We start from the raw sequence: 21,180 nt of genomic DNA on the forward strand, positions 1-21,180 counted from the left end.
TTTCTTCCTTTCACTTTAGCTATTCAACATTCAAGAGCAAGTTTCAGAGTCTCTTCTGACATTCACTTTGGCCTTTTCTTTCTTTCCTGTCTTTTTAATGATCTCTTGCTTTCCTCATGTACAATGTCCTTGATGTCATTCCACAATTCATCTGGTCTTCAGTCATTAGTGTACAACACATCAAATCTATTCTTCAGATGGTCTCTAAGTTCAGGTGCGACATACTCAAGCTTGTACTTTGGCTCTGTCAACTTATTCTAATTTTCTTCAGTTTCAGCTTGAACTTGTATATGAGCAATTGATGGCCTATTCTGCAGTGGGCCCCTAGCCTTGTTCTGACTGATGATACTGAGCTTTTCCATTGTCTCTTCCCACAGATGTAGTCAATTTGATTGCTGTGTATTCCATCTGGCAAAGTCCACGTGTATAGTCACCATTTATGAAGTATTTACAACGTACATCGTAAATGTATTTACAATGAGGAAGTCGTTGGTCTTGCAAAATCCTGTCATGTGATCTCTGGCATCATTTCTATCACCAAGGCCATATTTTCCAAGTTCCGATCCTTCTTCTTTGTTTCCATCTTTTGCATTCCAATCTCCAGTAATTATCAATGCATCCTGATTGCAGATTTGATCAATTTCAGACTGCAGAAGTTGGTAAAAATCTTCAGTTTCTTTATCTTTGACCTTAGTGTTTGGTGCATAAATTTGAATAATAGTCATGTTAATTGGTCTTCCTTGTAGGTGTATGGATATCATCCTATCACTAACAGTGTTGTACTTCAGGATAGATCTTGAAATGTTCTTTTGGATGATGAATGCAACGCCATTCCTCTTCAAGTTGTCATTTACGGCATAGTAGACCATATGATCGTCTGATTCAAAATGGCCAATACCAGTCCATTTCAGCTCACTAATGCCTAGGAAATCAGTGTTTATGCATTCCATTTCATTTTTGAAGACTTTCAATTTTCCTACATTCATACTTCGTACATTTCATGTTCTAATTATTAATGGATGTTTACAGATGTTTCTTCTTATTATGAGCGGTGCCACATCAGCAAATGAAGGTCCTGAAAGCTTGACTACAATTACATCATTAAGGCCAACTCTACCTTGATGAGGCAGGTCTTTCCCAGTCGTCTTTTGAGTGCTTTCCAACCTGAGGGGCTCATCTTCCAGCCCTATATCAAACAATGTTCTGTGGCTATTCATAAGGTTTTCACTGGCTAAATCTTTCAAAAGTGGACTTCCAGGTCCTTCTTCCTAATCTGTCTTAGTCTGGAAGCTCAGCTGAAAGCTGTCCACCATGGATGACCCTGCTGGTATTTGAACACCAGTGGCACAGCTTCCAGCAACACAGAAGCCCCCACAGTATGACAAACTGACAGACATGTGGGGGAAGGCAGTTAATAGAAGAACTAAATGTTCTGAATCTTGGAGTTTTTAGCTGCTATCGAGTTGGTCCCTGACTCAGGGTGACACATGATACACAACAGGATAAAATACTGCCTGGTTCTGGGTCCTCCCCATTATCCTTTACTGACTGGACTGTTGTGATCCATAGGCAGGGGTGGATTAACTAGTAAGCATGGTATGCACTGGCTTACAGTTAGCAAGGCACGCATGGGCTTATTTGTATTTTCTTAATAATCTGTAGTGCATAATTTCACCTGGGTTTCACCATTTCTTCAATGAAATCATGAAACTGTGTACTACAGATTAGTAAGTAAGCACAATTAAGCCCATGCATACCTTGCTTGTTGGGTAATCTGTCCCTGTCTGTATGGCTTTCATTGGCTGATACTCAGAAGTAGATGGACAGGCCTCTCTTTCCAGTCCTTCTTAGTTTGGCAACTCCTCCGAAACTTGTTCAGTATCATAACAACACGTAAACCTCCACTGGCAGGCACGTGGTGGCTGCGTATGAGGCGCATCAGCCAGTAAATGAACCCGGAGCTACCACCACCCACTCACTGCCATCCATCAATTCTGACTCATGGCAATCTTACTACGTACAGACTAGAACTGCCCCATCGGGTTTCCAAGGCGAAAGCAGACTGCCACACCTTTCTTCTGTGGGGCAACTGGCGGGTTCGAACTACTGAACTTTTGGTTAGCAGCCAAGTGCTCTAACCATTGCACCACCAGGGCTCCTTGCTCTATTCGTAAGGTCAGTTATTACTTGGTACCAGCTGTGGTTTTTGGGCAGGAATGTGGGTTTAGATCTTCAACATATTCATGAGAAGCTGGAAATCTGGATTTTTTATGTGAACTTTCCCACTTTCAAAATGTTGACAAAAAAAGAAAAATTATTTTTATTATTTAAAAGGGGGGAAAAAAAAAACTAACAACATATGGGCCAAAAACAAAACACCGATTGTCTAGATTCAGCTTCAGACTCCCAGTTTTCAGTCTCTGGCCTTGTACTGGGATGTGGCATTACCCTTCCTTCTGTGCCAATACCTGTTTCTCCCCATTTCTAAAAACCAGTTAATTTCAGATTCCAGCACAGGGCCCCAGGCCTTGGCTATCCTATTTTCTCCTGTTAGAGGCTCAAAATCTGGTTGTTTATCCAGACTACTGCCAATGTATCACCATCTCCCAAGGATCCTGAGATCTGCCTGTAGCTGGGTCTGCCCCCACCTAGCCCTGCAGGTCTCGGCCTCTCTCCATCTCTCCGGTCACACTGCAGGGGACCAGTCAACACCCAGTCTGTTCTGAGATGAAATACTAATTACAACCTGTGTTTATAGCCATGTGCTGTGTTCTGTCACCCAACTAAGTGTTTATAGGAATTATCTCACTTTATGCTTCCAATAATCCTGTAAATAAGTATAATTTATAAAGATCCTGATACAAGTCATTCAAATTGGTACAGCTATTACATCGAAGATATGAGATTCAAGCTTAGGTCTGAACTCAGGCCTACCCCACCATCCCACACAGGAGATCAGATAAGGCCGTGTGGGGGATATTTCTACACCTCCATGAGGAGGAAATGGGGGATACTCCTTATTCGGTTTCACATAGTGTGTTTGAAAATTCATACCCCCTCACTCCATATCGTATCTTTCCAATTTTATAACTTTCTATACACAACTACTTGTGGTTCCCAGATTTTGGGATTTCATGGTCCACTAATATTTCAAAGTATATTTTGGGGGCCAACAAAGGGTTCCCAAACTTCTGTTTTGCCAAGTTATGGTATTTTTTTAAAAACTACCATGTAACTTTATTATCATTTCATTAAACATAGACCATTTTAACAAACAGGCAGATCGGCATGCACACACACAACATTAAGAAACTAGAAAGGAAATAATCTTGGAATAAAAGATTTATCCTTTCCTAGAAAGATGAACTAGTATCCTTATACTAACATGTATACAAATATACAGAAAAAATACATTTCCAATGTATTAATTTTGTTACTGTCTTCATTTTGTGACTTTATCATAGAATAGTAACCATTTGATTACAGACCAGCACTATTCCTCAGCCTGATTTTATGGAACCAGTGTTTTCATTTGCCCTGTGGGCCCATCTGTAATTGTTTGGAGGTTGTTTAGTTGACTAGACTTTGGGAAACTGTATCAATTGTACTTGTGCTAGACAGAGGGATGGGCATATGAAGTGTTTTCATTGCATTGTTCTGCTTCAGTGTAGACTCCAAATACTGGGCACAGAGACCACAGCACCTCACTCAGAACACACTCTGATTGAAGGCAAAAGCGAGCCACATTCCTGGGCCCGTCTACGGAGCTACTAATTATGTGTGTGTGTGCGTGCATATGTACGTGTGAACGTGTGCCTGTGTGTATAGTGAAATGTGGGTGAATTTAATAAACCAAAATAAAACAAAAATATTGACATGGCTTGATAAGAAACCTGAACAAAATAATTTTATGTCATTTTCTCAGACCCAAGTGGGCCAAACTTGTACACAGAAGACCCTCTTCTGCCTCAGCACAAGGGGTTCCCAGCCTACAATTTTATGGGGTTTCACAAGTTCACTGAGAAGGCCACTGTTTGGAAATCAGAAAACCTTACCCCGCAAAACAAAAGAAAATAATAATATTATAAATCATGACTAGGTTCCAGGTCATGGAGTAGATCTAAAATATCTTTCTTTAGTTTGAATATGAGGTAACTGAGGCCTGAGAGGTTAAACAATTTCCTCAGATAGTGTACAATTTCCTCAGGGATGGATCACCTAATAAGTAAGGTATGCACAAGCTTACTCATGTTTACTTACTAATCTGTAGTGCACAATTTCACATGGATTTTTACAGTGAGATTGTGCACTACAAATTAGGAAGTAAACACAGGTAAGCCCGTGCATACCTTGCTTAGTGTAAGCCTTTGAGTACCTTGCTTACTGGTTAACTTGCCCTGAATTTCCTTTAAAAGCTCTTACAGAACCAAGACTAAATATGAGTTACCCTGACAGTTACCTCAGTTCTTCCTTTCTTCATCAAAGACAATAGCACTATACTCTAATTTTAACAGCATGATTAAATAGGTTCAGGGAAGTTAGCTTTGGAAACATCACTATTTTTAAAATGATTCTATGGGAAAACATTGTTTGTCACATGGCTGAGAGACAAAAACATGGCTGTTATCACAGACATGGTCCCTTTTATCATACTTCACCTCCTTCAATCACCGCCAAGGAAATGTAGTTGATCCTCAGAAGTCAATCTCTTCCCATCTCCCAAAAAGGGCTAACCATTTGATTTTGCATACTGAGAGTTTCTAAATCAGTGTGCCTTATGTGGGGTGTTGAGTGTGTTTGTACCTGCATCAACACTCCACGTAAGACTGAAACTGGGTCACTGACGTGTTTCCAGGGAATGGCTATTAGCACTACCCTTAAGTGGAATCCTATTTATTGTTCTATTGGCTTAACATCCTTCCTGTGCTTTAATGAGAACTGTCACATGAAAATATTATTTGAGCCTGGGACCCTGCAAAGAAATAAGAGCATGCAATCCACACAAACTTGTTAAATCCAAATATGTTATCCATTTCAGAAGGATAGTAATGAATGAATGAAACTAGGAACTCTCAGTCCAAAAAACAAATGATTAAAAGTGGCCACAGAGGTTATAAGACCATAAACAATGAATTTTCTTAGTTGTTTCTAATTTATAATCATTAGCCTAGTCCCTCTAGTGATCTAATATGCTAATATTCTATGTATTATTATATATACATATATAACATATATAATAATATGGGTCATATGAGTATTTTATATGACATTATATATAAAGCTTGGCTTTCATATACATATACGTGGAGTCACAGTGGCACAGTGGTTAAGTGCTACAGTTGCTAACCAAAAAGTCAGCAGTTCGAATCCACCAACCACTCCTTGGAAACCCTACAGGGCAGTTCTACTCTGTCCTATAGGGTCATTCGTTATCAGTTAGAATCAATTTGACAACAACAGCTATATATATGTGTGTGTGTGTGTATACTTACACATATATATATCCTATATATATAAAATATTCAAGAGACTTTAGGGGACCAATACCAAGGAATGTGTTGCTATTTATAAAAAGTGGCATCATACTTGAGAACTTCAATTTTCTTCTCCATCTTCCAAGGCTTGCACTTGACATTGGCAATCATTTGTTTGTTCTCATCCAACTGTGCCTTCAATCTTTCTAATTCCTCTTCATCAATTTCTTCTTCTTCCCTTTAAAGGAAAAAATATGATAGGCTAAACACTTAATGGAGTTGAGTTTTGCTTTTTTTTTTCAAATTTAAAGACTGACACCACGTGCTCACCCCGACTTTCCTTATTTGACTGTATATAGTCAGTACTAAGATCCTTAAGCATTACAGCTTGCATCTGAACACTGATGCGGGATTTCTGAAATTATTATAACTTTAAACATTAGTGTTAATATTCCAAAGCTCTGAAACTAAGTTCTTGTATGATCCTAGCCTCAGACTCTCAGATCTAGAAAATCTGTGGAAAGAAGCATTCCAGAGCTAATCAAGATATTTTCCTCTCTTCTTTATTCCCTTGTACACCTTCCCCACCACCAATTCTACGTTCCATTAAATAACTTTCCTTTTAATAAAGATAACAAATTAGGGGCAAAGACTTCTTTGAAGTACTATCAAACCATTCAAATGAGTTCCGTCTCAAGAGATAGAGAAAAACTGAAATAGGGAAAAATAAAAATCTATTTCTCAAAGGTAACCTAATCTGTTAACTAAACTCAAAACTTCAACTGATGAAATTAAACTTGAAATCTATTTGGTGGAAAAGAATCCTTTGAAGAGACCCTCAAAGGAATTTATTTTCTTACTGAGCAAATCAGATGCATTTTTTTCCCTCCGGTATTCCTAGTATGACAAAAATACTACAGGGTCTTGAACTCAAAGGAAATGGGCAGCATGATTTTAAATCGAGGAATGCAATACCATAGTAGGTCAATTTCTTTGGTAATAAGTTGGTTTAGTGATTGAACTGTCGATTCTCAGCTCCAAACTCACCTTTCTATACTCAACATCGTGACGCCAGTGCGGGTAGTCTGTGAATCACATTCCTGCTGTGCCAACTGGCTGTATATTGTTGTTAGCTGTCATGGAGTTGGCTCCTGATTCATGGCAACCCCATGAACTACAGGATTGAAAATTATGATCCAAACGGTTTTATTGGTTGATTTTTGGAAAATAGATTGCCAGACCTTTCTTCCTAGTCCATCTTAGACTGGAAGCTCCACTGACACCTATTCAGCATCACGGCAACACCCAAGCCTTCACTGAGAGACAAGTGGTGGCAGCACTTGAGGTGGATTGGCCAGAAATTGAACCCAGGTCTCCCACATGGAAGGCAAAACAGGGGATACTAAGAGGGGACTTGGTCTTTCCTTTGGCTTCCAATTTGCTTCCTGGGGTGATGTTTCCTCCCCAGAAACACTTCTTTACCCAAGGAACAACAGGTCCTACCCACAGCTGCAGATGAATCTTTTCCCCAGGAGACACCGGCACTAGCTGAGTGGCATCTTCTCACAGGTCTGAGTTTCAGCTCTGCGAGTCTTTTCTCTAAATGTCTGAGTTTAAATAATTTCGACTTCTTTCCATTGTTTCTTCAGCACTTGGGGTGATAGCTGCTTCCCGTATTTGTTACCGTGATATGTTAGTGTTCTCTTTTTGCCTTTTCAATAACCTAATTAACAATTTTTTATACCTACTAAACAATACACTCACTAAATTCTCTCCTTTCAGAGGGACCCTGACTGATACAGAAATTATTATCTGCTTCAGTGTTACTCAGAAATATATTTTATTGGTCAGTAAGCTTTATGATCAGAAACAGTAGGAATATAGCAAAAACTATTTTTTCAAGTTTCAGGGAAGAACGGGGACATATCTCTAGGTTTAAAGCCCATTCTACAAAATGACTTTGCAATCTTTTTCTCCAGCCCACCCACGTTGTTGTTGTTAGGTGCCATCCAATCAGTTCTGACTCATTGTGACACTTTACACAACAAAACGCAACACTGCCCAGTCCTGCACCATCCTCACAATCTTCGAAATGTTTGAGACCATTGTTGCAGCTCCTGTGTCAACCCGTGTTGTTGAGGGTCTTCCTCTTTCACAAGGACTTTACCAAACATGATGTCCTTGTCCAGAAACTGGTCCCTCTTGAAAATGTGTCAAAAGTACTTGAGACAAAGTCTCTCACCATCCTTGTTTCTAAGGAGCATTCTGGCTACACTTGTTCCCAGGCAGATTTTTTTGTTCTTCTGGCAATCCACAGTAGATTCAGTATTCTTCGCAAATACCGCAATTCAAAGGCATCAAATCTCTTTCGGTCTTCCTTATTCATTGTCCAGCTTTCGCATGCATGTAAGGCGGAAAATACCATGGCTTGGGTCAGATGCGCCTTAGTCTTCAAGGTGACATCTTTGCTTTTGAACACTTTAAAGAGGTCTTTTGCCGCAGATTAGCCCAATGCAATACGTATTTGATTTCTTGACTGTTGTTTCCATGGGCATTGACTGTGGATCCAAGTAAAATGAAATCCTTGACAACTTCAATATTTTCTCTGTTTACCATGATTTTGCTTATTGGTCCAGTTGTGAGAATTTTTATTTTCTCTTTGTTGAGGTGTAATCCATACTGAAGGCTATATAGTCTTTCATCCTTAAAAGCAAGTGTTTCAAGTCCTCTTCACTTTCAACAAAATTGTATCACATGCATATTTCAGGTTTTAATGAGTCTTCCTCTAATCCTGATGCCTCATTCTTCTTCATATAGTCCAGTTTTTCATATTATTTGTCCAGCATACAGATTGAATAAGTATGGTGAAAGAATACAACCCTGACACATACCTTTCCTGAATTTAAACCACGCAGTATTCCTTTGTTCTGTTCTACCAGCTGCCTCTTGATTTATGTACAGGTTCCACATGAGAACATTAAGTGTTGTGGAATTCCTATTCTTCAAAATATTATCCATAATTTCTTATGATCCACACAGTCAAATGCCTTTGTATAGTCAATAAAACACAGGTAAACATTTTTATGGTATTCTCTGCTGTCAGCCAGGATCCATCTGACATCGGCAATGATATCTCTTGTTCCACGTCTTCTTCTGAATCCAGCCTGAATTTCTGACAGTTCCCCATCAATGTACTGCAGCAACCACTCTTGAACTATCTTCAGCACAGCTTTGTTCGATAATTTCCGCATTCGGTGGGATCACCTTTCTTTGGAATGGGCAAAAATATGGATCACTTCCAGTCAGTTGGCCAGGTAGCTGTCTTCCAAATTTCTTCGTAGAGACAAGTGAGTGCCTCCAGCACTGCATTCATTTGTTAAAACATATCAACGGGTATTCTGTCAATTCCTGAAGCCTTGTTTTTCGCCAGTGCCTTCAGTGCAGCTTTAACTTCTTCCTTCAGTGCCACTGGTTCTTCTTCATGTGCTACCTCCTGAAATGGTTGAACGTCAACCGATCAACTTTGGTTATAGTGACTCTGTGTATTCCTTCCATCTTCTTTTGATGCTTCATGTGTCAGTCAATATTTTGTCTATAGAGTCCTTCGGAATTGCAAACAAGGATTGAATTTTTTCTTTAGTTATTTCAGCTTGAGGAATGCCAAGTGTGTTCCTCCCTTTCGTTTTCTAACTCCAGGTCTTTGCATATTTCATTACAATACTTTGTCCTCTTAAGCCACTGTTTGAAATCTTCTGTTCAGCTCTTTTACTTCATTATTTCTTCCTTTTGCTTTTGCTAGTCTACATTCAAGAACAAATTTCAGAGTCGATTCTGACATCCATTTTGGTTTTGTCTTTCTTTCTAGTATTTTTAATGACCTTTTTCTTTCTTCATGTACAATGTCTTTGATGTCATTCCACAAGTCCTCTGGCCTTCAGTCACTAGTGTTCAATACGTCAAATCCATTCTTGAGATGGTCTCTAAATTCAGGTGGGGTATATTCAAGTTTGTACTTTGGCTCTTGTGGACTTGTTTTAATTTTCTTCAGCTTCAACATGTACTTGTATACGAGCAATTGATGATCTGTTCTGCAGTTGACCACTAGTCTTATCCTGACTGATGATATTGAGCTTTTTCATCTTCTTTTTCACAGATGTAGTCAATTTGATTCCTGCGTAGTCCAACCAGTGAGGTCTACATTTATAGTCATTGTTTATGTTGTTGAAAAAAGGTATTTGCAATGAATAAGTCATTGGTCTGATAAAATTCTATCATGAGAGCTCTGGAGTTATTTCTATCACCATTGTCACATTTTCCAAGCACCGATCTTTCTTCTTTGTTTCTGAATTTTGCGTTCCAGTAGCCAATAATTATCAATTTTGATTGCATGTTTGATCAATTTTAAACTGCAGGAGTTGGTAAAAAATTTCAATTTCTTCATCTTTGGCCTTAGTGGTTGGTACATAAATTTAAATAATAGTCGTATTGACTGGTCTTCCATCACTGACAGGGTTGTACTTCAGATTAGATCTTTGAAACGTTCTTTTTGACAATGAAAAATGACACTATCCCTCTTCAATTTGTCACTGCCTGCACAGTAGGCCATATGATTGTTGTCTGATTCAAAATTACCAATACTAGTCCATTTTAGCTCCCTAATTATATTGATCTTTATGCATTCCATTTCATTTTTGAGGACCTCTAATTTTCCTAGATTCATACTTCGTACAGTCATGTTCTGATTATTAATAGATGTTTGTAGGTATTTCTTCTCATTTTGTGTTGTGCCACATTAGTAAATGAAGGTCCCGAAAGCTTTAGCCCATCCACGTCATTAAAGTCGACTCTACCTTGAGTGGGAAGCTCTTCCCGAGTTGTCTTTTAAGTGCCTTCCAGCCCAAGGGACTCACCTTCTGGCACTACATCAGAGAATGTTCCGCTACTGTTCATAAGGTTTCCACTGGCCAAGTTTTTTCAGAAGCAGACCTCCAGGTCCTTCTTCTTAGTCTGTCTTAGCCTGGAAGCTCCACTAAAACCTATCCACCATGGGTGACCCTGATGGTATTTGAAATACTGGTGGCATAGCTTCCAGCATCATACCAACATGAAAGCCACCATCACAACCAACTGACATTAAAAAAAAAAAAAAAAAAAATTTTTTTAATGTTTTTACTGAAACAACCATTCATATTAACCCTCACAATAACACTTCCTGTTGGCAATTTGTTTTGTTTTGTTTTAACCAAATTTTGCTTAGAAGAATATGCCTGGCTCAAGAGAACTATGGAAGATAAAACTCTGACTGCCATTAGGTTCTTTCTGTTTTAATGATTTTATGTTTATTATATAAAATCCTATGGTGCTATCATACATACATAAAATAGTTGAGGTTTTTTTTTTACTATATCTGTATTCACAGTTTCTTTGTTTTTATTTACCAATTAGAATAATATTTGTGATAGGACGTCTTAGGAGGGAAAATATGTTTTAGAAAAAATGATTGAAATTTTTTCTGTGTAGAGATTGACATAAGTCTAAACTATATAGATAATTTTTTAACTGAAATCTTCACAGAAACTACCAAAAAGGAAAGAAAATAGATGCCAAGAAACTATTGACAGTGCAATTAGAAAATAAAGATTTATGATTAATAACTTAATTTCTTGATATTGCAACCCTTTATCTTGCCCAAGTGCCAAAAATAATTCACAATATTTTGCATGTTAGTGTCTTAAAACTTTACATTACTGAACTTCTGTTAAGACTCATATATAAAATAATATTTCATTTACTCTGCCTTCTTTAAAGAGGGAAAGAATAATCTATTCATTAAGTGGATTTATCATGTAACTAAAGCTTATTTCTTTACATGCCTATGTTTAAAAATCATTTAATGGGAACCTTGTTAAGACTAATTATATACTTTGCTTTTATCTTAAACCCAGTACTTTATATGTTTAGCCTATCCAAATTCTATGGTTCTTTCAAAAATAAAATGAAATATCTTCAATAACCCCTTTTCTGAAAATCCTTTTCTGTAAGACTCTGGACCTCTTCTCTGGCACGCATATACTGTCTTGTTTCACGATAATTTGTGTGTAAATTATCTCTCCCTTACAACATTATAAAATTCTGGAGAACGCAAGCAATCGTGTATCTTTACCTAAGTCTTTCAAAGCAATTAGCAGATCACCTTCCACAGAAGTGGAGCTGGATAAATATTTACAGAATGAAAATATATCAACAGAACTTGGCTGGATGACTCAGATTGTCATCGGAAATCCAGTGCTCACAGTATACTGAAATATAACAATACCCTCCAAGATTATTAAGGTATGGAAAGACTTTTACCTCTACACTAAATGATTCCTAACTGCTATATTTTAAAAATATTTGTTATTATTTGTTGATTGCTACAGGATGATCACACTGTGCTACAGAGTACAGTTTTTAACAGATAAATGACCTTCAAATACACAGGTAAAGAATACATTACATTCATCAGCAACATAGGAAATCTGCTTTTTTAGGGACCACTCAAGAAAGTGTTAATCGTATAAAAGGACACAGCATAAGTATGCTGCATCTTCTAACACTTAGGGCTAATCTAGGCAAGAAAGACCACCAGACTCTCCTTAGAAACTCTATGGGGTAGTTCTACTCTGTTCTATAGGGTTGCTATGAGTCGGAATCGACTCGAGGGCACCGGATCTGGGTAAGAAAAAGAAGGCATGTTATACTGAATTTCTCACCCCTTTGAAAACGTTATGCATTCACTTAAAACTGGGTCAGGAAAAGCCAGTAATATTATTAGAAATACTCCGAAATGTCTAACTAGGCAGTATTTTTAACCATCTGCATAGATGTTTAGCATTAAAATTTCGGTTTTAGTTGGTTTCAAATGCTTGTTCAGGACAAGGGAAATTCCCTGAGGCATTGCTTGGGCATTTACATTAAAAAAGACCCTGAATTAATTAGCCTAAATAAATGTGCCCTGATTTGCCTACTCATCTTTTCAAATATTAAAAAAAAGATGCTTATCTTCAAAATGAAAACTAAAAAATAGACCTAAAACAGAGATCTGTCAATCACACAAACAATTTATGATACTATTTAGAATATATGCACAACTTGTAGCAGTAAAAATATAATTTGCAAAAACTATTATAGAGACAAAGTTCACTTCAGCAAAGTTTGTCTAAGCGAGAGGTGGAGGTTGCTCATGGGCTTCTCAGAACCAGGAGGAGTGTGAGTGAGACCAGCACTCACTGTCTCAGGAATAGGACCTTCTCAGGCAGACAGGGTCCAAGAATCATCTCATTCACAGGGCCCTCTTTCCTGGAATTTGAGAAGATACCAAGAGAGCCATAAGCAGATCAAGACTACAGAGGAATTCCTGCTCAACCTACCATTTTTTAGAACAAACTTTCTGTGGCATAAGTGAGGAGTATGACCCCAATACCACCCAGCATGTTTTCCCCTTTATCAAAACGGGCAACTGAAAGCTCAACATAACTAAGGCCATGATAAACCTATAAGCTGTTCTTCCTCTGCCTGACTCCTCACATACCTCTGTTAATGACATTGTTTTGACCAAATGTTAATGACTTTGTTCTTTGTTTTAAACTGATGTAAATAACCTTTTGTTCTGGCCGGACTACCTGTGGCATACAACCCCCTACAGGAAAGTTGCAGCCCAGGTATCGGATATGTATGTCTTTAGCCTAATAAAGAAATGTCTGGCAGGGGACTACAAAGACACTTGTAACCCTTGTAAGATTCTGTATAAACTTTAATGTAAAACTGCTCTTTGGGACTCCATAGAGACAGCCTGTGTTGCTGCTGGGTCCCTGGTGATGTATATATCTCCTTAATAAACTTTCTTATTCTTTCTGACCTGGAGTATGTTTCATTGGCTCAACTGCTCCAGGGCACGGACCTTAATCTGGTAACGAGAAAAGCAAATTCTGAAACACAGCCTATATCCTGGGAACCTCAATTGGTGATGTGTTCTTAATGAAATGCTACTGTCAGAAAGCATAAGCTTTGCTAATAGGAAATATTACTAAAAGGTACTGATGACAATGGATTTCTATTAATAGTAATAATACATGGGACTTAAAATTTTGTTGCATTTTGTTTTTGAAAGCAGCAAAGCTAAAGATTCTTGAAAAGAATATGCAAATTAAAAAAAAAAATACCAGAGTCAAAATTTACAGCAAGAAATTTCCACATATTCAAAGAAGAAGAAAGTGGAGGAGCTTGGGAAGGAGGGGGGAAAAAAGGAGGAGGAAGAAGACATGGAGGGAAATTTTAAAAATTAAATGAACTAAAATATAAAGAAGAAAAAGTGGGTGGGGTTACTCTTTTTTCCTAAAAAGGACAATTGTCTATTAATGCTAAGGTTCTCTACATGACAAAATTTTCATACAGTTTTATCGAATCACAATTATTTATGTCATATTAAAAATTAAAATATCCACAGTACTAAATTTGTCTACCAACTCATAAACTATTTTCCAATTCATGAATCCAGGAGCATCTGGCCTGGAAGTTAGGCAAGAGTTTTGAATAGCGGTAAAAACAAAAGGGTTTTGCAGTCATAGACGCACAGGAACAAAGAAGCTATGCTGGACAAATTTTGGGCTGGCTGGTGGATATCTCCTTTCCTTCTTTGGAATAAAGAGGAAATTTTGAACCAAGTTTAACTGAGTAGGCAACTTCTAATTGTTTTAAATTGAGTAGGCAAGTTCTAATTGTTTAGGTAAGTTTCCGTTTTGGGGATAGTCAATTGATTGACTTGGGTTTTAGCTCCTGGAAGGTTAGGCATTTACAAGAAATATTAATTTAGGTTTTGGTTTGCTGACGTGAGGTTAGCATAAGTAAGTCTATTTTGGGCCTAGTATTTTTTTTTAGTCACGTTAACAGATATTGAGTAACAGAATGTGTGATGTCGGGTGGATAGCTTGGAAAGTGCCTCATCATTTAAAGTCCTAAAAGTGTTTTGGAGGAAATTCCATTACCTTGTGGTGAGTCACATGGCCCTATTACCTTCAAGTGGCAGAGTAGGTTTGCTGTGCTCTTGGGTCCCTTTAAAAAGGTCTATATTTTCTTTTACTAGACTTGTTTTAATTTTAGATGTGTTTTACGTGTGTACTTTTCCTACCTGCCTGTATCTGCCTATTTCCAGAAAGCACAGACCAGAAAATTATTTTCCTGGATTTCCCCCCCAAGAAGTATTTAACATATTTTACACAAAGTCAGTGCTGGGTAAAATGTTGGCCTGGTAAAACTCAAAGATTCAGGGTTGTATTAAAAAGGAAAAAACAGTGCTTTTTAACAGGGGTTGACATGTTTTTTTCTAAAAAGGGCCAGATAGTCAATATTTTAGGCTTTGAGAGCCACATGTGGCTTCTGTTGCATATTTGTCTTTATTTTTTTTTATTATTTACATTCTTAGCTCTTGGGTTGTATATGGCCATAGTTTGCCAACCCCTGTTCTGTAAGTGACCTGGGCTCATACTTTAGGAGCATTCCACTTAACCTATATATAATTAATTAGATAATTTAAAAATAGTTAAATTAACCATAACATGTTAATGACCAGTGACAAATTAGACCTTTCATAAAAGAATTTATCATAGTTTGTTTTGTATGTATAGGTATATAGATAGGGATATGGATATAGATTGAGATATACCAAACCTAACCCATTGCCATCAAATCGATTAAGACTCATAGCTACCCTAGAGGACAGAGTAGAACTGCCTCATAGAGTTTCCTAGGAGCAGCTGGTGGATTTGAACTGCTAATCTTTTGGTTAGCAGCCATAGCTCTTAACCACTGTGCCACCAGGACTCCAGATACAAAACCAAAAAAAAAAAAAACAAACCCACTGCCGTCGAGTTGATTCTGACTCACAGCAAGCCTTTAGGATGAGTAGAACTTCCCCCCATAGAGTTTCCAAGGAGCACCTGTTGGATTCGATCTGCAGACCATTTGGTTAGCAGACCTAGCACTTAACCACTTCGCCACCAGGGTTTCCAGATAAAAAAATATATATATATTAAGATATATTTAATTAACTGGAGTAATGTGGGGTCATCAAATTAAGCTTGCCTTTCCAAAAGTGGTTTTAACTACCAGTTTTAAGGCCAAAGAATGCCTAAAGTGAATGGTCTTCTTTCAGTGTCAGGTTTTTGAATGAATAACACCTTCAGTTATAGATCAAAACTAACTTACGCTCCTCTCTTCAACCTCCTTCTCCTCTCCTTTTCTCTTGCCTTCCTTGTTTCCTCATCTTCTGGTTCAGGTTCTGGGTCGTCCTCATTGATAACATCTCTGGTCCGTTTCCTCTTTGGCCTCAAGCTTTCTCTTCGGGGTAGTTTATCTTCTTCCTCTTCACCTGAACATAGTAGTTAATGATTCAATGAGTGATATCAGAAAGGGCTCTCTCCTATCAAATGCATTCTTATTTTTTAATTACTAGTGTCACCCACCCGAAACCAGAATCCAGCAATCCCCCATATCATGATAAGATGCACCATGCCATGTAATATTTCATAGTTTGCCATTTGAATAAATTTATCTAGATTTTCATTTCCTTTGTGGTTCGTCTCTCAAGTAGGTGAATGTGGATTCCCAAGTTTTAATAATCCTTACAGTCCCAGTCTTCATTTACTTGGATAATTAGACAGCTTACACTTTTATCTCATACTCAGGACCTCTAATGCAACTTGAAATCAAATCCAAGTTTAACGATTTCTAATTCCAACAGATAAGGGTTGGGTGATTAACCACTGTGTGTTTACTACTACTTTTATCTTAGAACGAAGAAAAGAATAACAAGGAAATGGTTTGAACTAGGACTTCGGAGAAATTCATTCAGCCATCAAGATTCCTCTAATTCAAATTATCTTTTTTCTTGATTCCAAATATACTCTTCTTCTTGTTCCTAAATATTTCTTGTCACTCTTCTTACATGAAATTGTTGGTAAGCACAGTGGTTTGATCATTCTATCCTTATGAATAGAAAAGAGCATTTTCTAAATATACACTTAACGTGAAGCTTAGAGAAACGAAAGCATTATATTTTTACTCGTCAACAATTAATGCCTCAGATGTCCATAACTTCTTTCAAACCTCTGGGTAAAAAAGAGAGAGATAATTCAGCCCGCTCCTTGACAGAGTTTATAACATAAATTCCTACTTCACTTTTCATGTTTGTTGTTTTCTAATTTCTTCTATCTTTTAGAATAAACCATTATAAAAAATCAATTATTACTCGCAGTTATCACTGTCTTAAATAGAAGCTACTGTAGGGAAAAATGTAAGCTTCAACAGAAAACTATGAATTGTCTGTAGCATATCCATCTGCCATCTGTGTTACCCGATTGTAATTCTATAGGACCTATTTTATAACTCTGAGATTTACAGATAACTAGATAGCAAAGCAAAATAATTATTGTCTATAGACACCCAAATGAATTGTGTTCAGTGGGGGCCAATGGGCCTTCCTCTCAAAAAAAAAAAAAAAAAAAAAAACCAGTTTGCCTCCATTTACACAATCATTTCAACATTTCTAATCTATAAATGTTTCTGTTCTTTGAATTTTCTTTGGAACTGGTTGAAACACCTTGCCTGTTTCTTCATTAATGAATTAAATGTGTTTGTTTTTGACATATGTATGAGAGTCATGATTTTACCTTTTTTTAAAAGCCCCTGGTGGCATAGTGGTTAAAAGTTGGAGCTGCTAACCAAAAGATCAGCAGTTTGAATCCACCAGGTACTCCTTGGAAACCTGTGGGGCAGTTCTCTGTCCTATGAGGTCACTATGAGTCAGAATCGACTCAACAGCAACAGGTTTGGTTTTTTTTGGTAATTGGAATGTTTTGTATTGATATTTCAGATCTAAGTTCTAAATATTACCTATATAACTAAATTTAGGATAAAAGAAGAAAGAAGATGATAACTTTTCTGAGTTTTTAAAACTATACTCTGTCATCAAAACAAGAAAGCGTTTTTATGTGCAAAATATTGTCATATGTTTTATGTTATTTGAACTAAATTCTGGCATTCTGAAAATTTGTCCAGCTTTTATTAGTCACATTAATCATTAATCATTAATTATGAAAAAGACAAAAGCCTGGCAGGAGTTCAGAAACAATTTCACCCACAAATAACTCAAGAAGTCAAGCAGCCACTTCAAAAAGTCGGTTGCCTATGAGTCGATTCAGACTCATGGCAACCCCATGTGTGTCAAAGTAGAACTGTGGTCCACAGGATTTTCAGTGGCTGACTTTTCAGAAGTAGATCACCAGGCCTTTCTTCTGAGGGACCTCTCAGTGTACTGGAACCTCCAGCCTTTTGGTTAGCAGCAGAATGCACCACCCAGGGACTCCAAGCAGCCACTTAGATTCAGCATTTTCGTATTTTTTTATATCGTTGCTGTCGAGTCCATAGTGATTCATGGCAACCTTAGGAGTACAGAGTCAAACTGCTCCATAGGGTTTTCAAATCTGTGACCTTTTGAAAATAGATCACCAGGCCTATCTTCCAGAGTGCCTCCATGTAGATTTAAACCTCCGTCCTTTCAGCTAGCTGTCAAGTTGTAGCCATTTGTGCCACCCAAGTACTCTTATTTTCTGTATTAGGACTGAACTTATAAATGCTTTCCTGTAGGATTTGCATACTTTTACCGTGGTTGAATAGAGCCCTGCCTGGTGGCACAAATGGGTAAGTGCTCAGCTGCTAACTGAAAGGTTGGCAGTTAGAACCCACCCAGCAGCTCTGTGGAAGGAAGACCTGGTGATTTGTTTCCATAAAGATTACAGCCAAGAAAACCCTATGAGGCAGTTCTATTCTGTCACATGGGGTCGATATGAGTCGAACTCAACAACAACCATGGCTGAAATGTGTATTATTAAATTTATCTATTACCATTTAGAAACAAAAAGGCAGTCTTCTATACTTTAACTCATTTCCAAATATTCAAATTCTAAAAAAACAAAATGAATGTTTTTATGGTTGACTAGTGTAAAAAAAAAAAAAAATTTTTTTTTTTTTTTTTTTACTAAGTCAGATCTGCATACAATACTACTTTTTGGAATTGGCTTAATTCGATCTTTGAGTCATGGCAGTCAAGATTTGTGTGAGATTTTGGGCTCTTTTATTCAGGAGACAAATAATGAAAGCATTGACGTAGTGAACATTCATTGGTTGTAATATTGTGCTCAGGATATTAAACTAATAGTCTCAATGTACCCTCTAATTGAACACTTCTTTGTTCTTTCTTTCAGTTTTGGTGAAATCAGCTTTTGCTCAAATAATGATCTGTCTCATATTCCAGTCTAAGAGTGGACTGGGTACCTGGAAAAGGGGTCACAATCCAGGCTTTTCAGCTAAGCCTAACCGAAAACAAACCAAAGCCATTGCCGTCAAGTGGATTCCAACTCATAGTGACCCTACAGGACAGAGTAGAACCGCCCCATAGGGTTTCCAAGACTGTAATCTTCAGAGAAGCAGACTCCCACATCTTTCTCCCACACAGCAGCAGGTGGGTTCAAACTGCTCAGTTAGCAGCTGAGCACTTTAACCAATTCACCAGCAAGGCACCTTGAGCCTTCACAAAGTAGAAACAGCAATTTGGTCAATACATCCATAAATTCTGTACAAAAGAATCAGTTCATTTATTTTAATTGGACCACCTGGTCAGTTCAGTCAAAATGGCCGACCTCTGAGTATAGTATAGATTCAGCCTGCCAGGAAAGCTTTCAGGACCAAAGACTTTTCCAGGCAGAATAGGAGAGAACTTAAAAACCATGTTTTACTTGATCACGGGCAACTTATGAATTGGGTGGTATGTGCGTGTGCCAATTCAATGGAATCGGAATGAGGATGCCATTCCTGAGCTTAATCTCCTTCTGAGACCATGAAATATCACCCACACACACCCCACCAAGTAAAAAGACAAATCCCCTGAATTCACTTCTATGGCACAGGAAACATATCTGTAGGCTGTGCCCCATAGGTCCATCCCCACTTACTTGAGCTTTCCTCAGAATTATCCTCTTTTTCCTCCACCTGAATTTGTACTGTGGAAGGAAGAAAAAACACAGCAAGCGTTTAATAGCTGGGACACTGGTTAGTCGCTGGTTTTTCCTTTTATTACTTTTGTCACAATGTTTTTTGTACAGTAAAAAAAAAAAGATCTTTTGCAATAAACTTGTCAAAATGAGTATCATTTATTAAAGATAAGCTACTACAGCGTCTTACACAATGTTATGTTAAGGCCTCTCTGCTTCACTGCCTTCAAGGGTTTGCAAAACATTATCAGTTATGAGCCTGTCAGCACAATTCAAAATAACTTCAACCAAAATAAATCTGTATTACAACAGGTAGACTTGGAGTGTGCTTGGTCATTTCATTCCATGATAAATTGAATTGTCAGTAAAGCTGTCTCCACGTGCACAAACCAATTTGGTTATCATAACCAAGTTAACTGGTTAAAAATACAGACTATTCTCATTGTTGCCCAGTATCAAAGAGTCTTTCAAAAAATGCTTAAAGACTGATCATTTCTATTCCAGTTACTTCTGTAAGTATTATATTAATACACTCTAAATTTCTCAATATATGATTCGCCTTGGCAATGCCAAGACAGATAATTTTACAATTACTTCCAAGACAAAGAATGTGTCTTCTGTTTACTCCTTACCCTACAACTCATGCAGCATCTTGATTTGGTTTTGTTCTATTTTTACAAAGACATATAAAGGTTTTATGAATTTTTTAATGGTACTGTAATATGGGAAAAATATCTTAATTGGTAGATTTTTTTTTTTTTTTCCTTGCAGAGACTGAGCTGTGCAACTCGTCATGGTAAAAACTTGTTTTAGCTGCCATAGATAGTCCCCCAACTCACGGCAACCCACACACAACAGGTTGAAATGCTGCGCCATCCCCATGGTCAGGTGAGGATCAGATGGTTGTCATCCATAAAGTTTTCCCCAGCTGATTTTCGGAAGTAGATTTCCAGGCCTTTCCACCTAGTTCATCTTAGTCTGGAAGTTCTGATGAAACCTGATTAACATCATAGCAACACACAAGCCTCCACTGACAGGCGAGTGGTGGCGGTACAAACCCAGGCGTCCTGCATGGAAGGGGAAATTTTACCGCTGAATCACCACAGTCCCCATCGTGAAAATTAGACTATTTCTTAAGACTCACAGTGTAGTAAGTTGTTTATAAATAATAAGCTTATTATTTTTTTAAGGTGAATGAGTATAAATTTAAAAAAAAAGCAAAGATGACAAACGATGTTGCTGTGAACAGAGGACACAACGTCTGGTTTTGTTTTTCATACACCATCAAAGGTTATTATGCAGAATTTGACAGCCGTATTGAAAAGGCGACCCATGCCCAGACTTTAAATTCCATTCACAAAGAAGATTATTGTAGAAGCATTTTTTGCCTTTAAGCAGCATCTGCATAAAAATGTTTAGGATATGCAAAAATGTTATCACTCTCCATCAGCCACAGAACGTGAAAATAAACGTTCTTTTGTTCAGAGTGGACATATGCCTTCTGTTGCTGGCTGTAACTGTATCCACACGGGACAAAGATCTTTATGTCACTACTGAGAGTTTGCAATAATGAAAGCAGACACTTCTAAGAAGATATTCTACGTTCAACAATAGATCATGGT

At 37.6% G+C, this 21,180-nt stretch overlaps 1 protein-coding gene across 1 annotated transcript in view; it reads right to left on the reverse strand.

Moving 5' to 3' along the window:
* TMC1 (transmembrane channel like 1) overlaps positions 1-20,440 on the reverse strand; it is a 128,682-nt gene extending 108,242 nt beyond the window's left edge. Inside the window, exons 1-4 of the mRNA XM_064290832.1 lie at positions 20,398-20,440; positions 19,520-19,567; positions 15,717-15,879; positions 5,587-5,712 (exon numbers count right to left, since the gene is read on the reverse strand). Coding sequence (XP_064146902.1) covers positions 5,587-5,712; positions 15,717-15,879; positions 19,520-19,567; positions 20,398-20,440 — 380 coding nt within the window. The remainder of the gene's footprint in view (positions 1-5,586; positions 5,713-15,716; positions 15,880-19,519; positions 19,568-20,397) is intronic.
* Between the last annotated feature and the right edge of the window lie 740 nt (positions 20,441-21,180).

This window comes from Loxodonta africana, chromosome 9, assembly GCF_030014295.1.
Source record: "Loxodonta africana isolate mLoxAfr1 chromosome 9, mLoxAfr1.hap2, whole genome shotgun sequence".
NCBI classification, from domain to species: domain Eukaryota; kingdom Metazoa; phylum Chordata; class Mammalia; order Proboscidea; family Elephantidae; genus Loxodonta; species Loxodonta africana.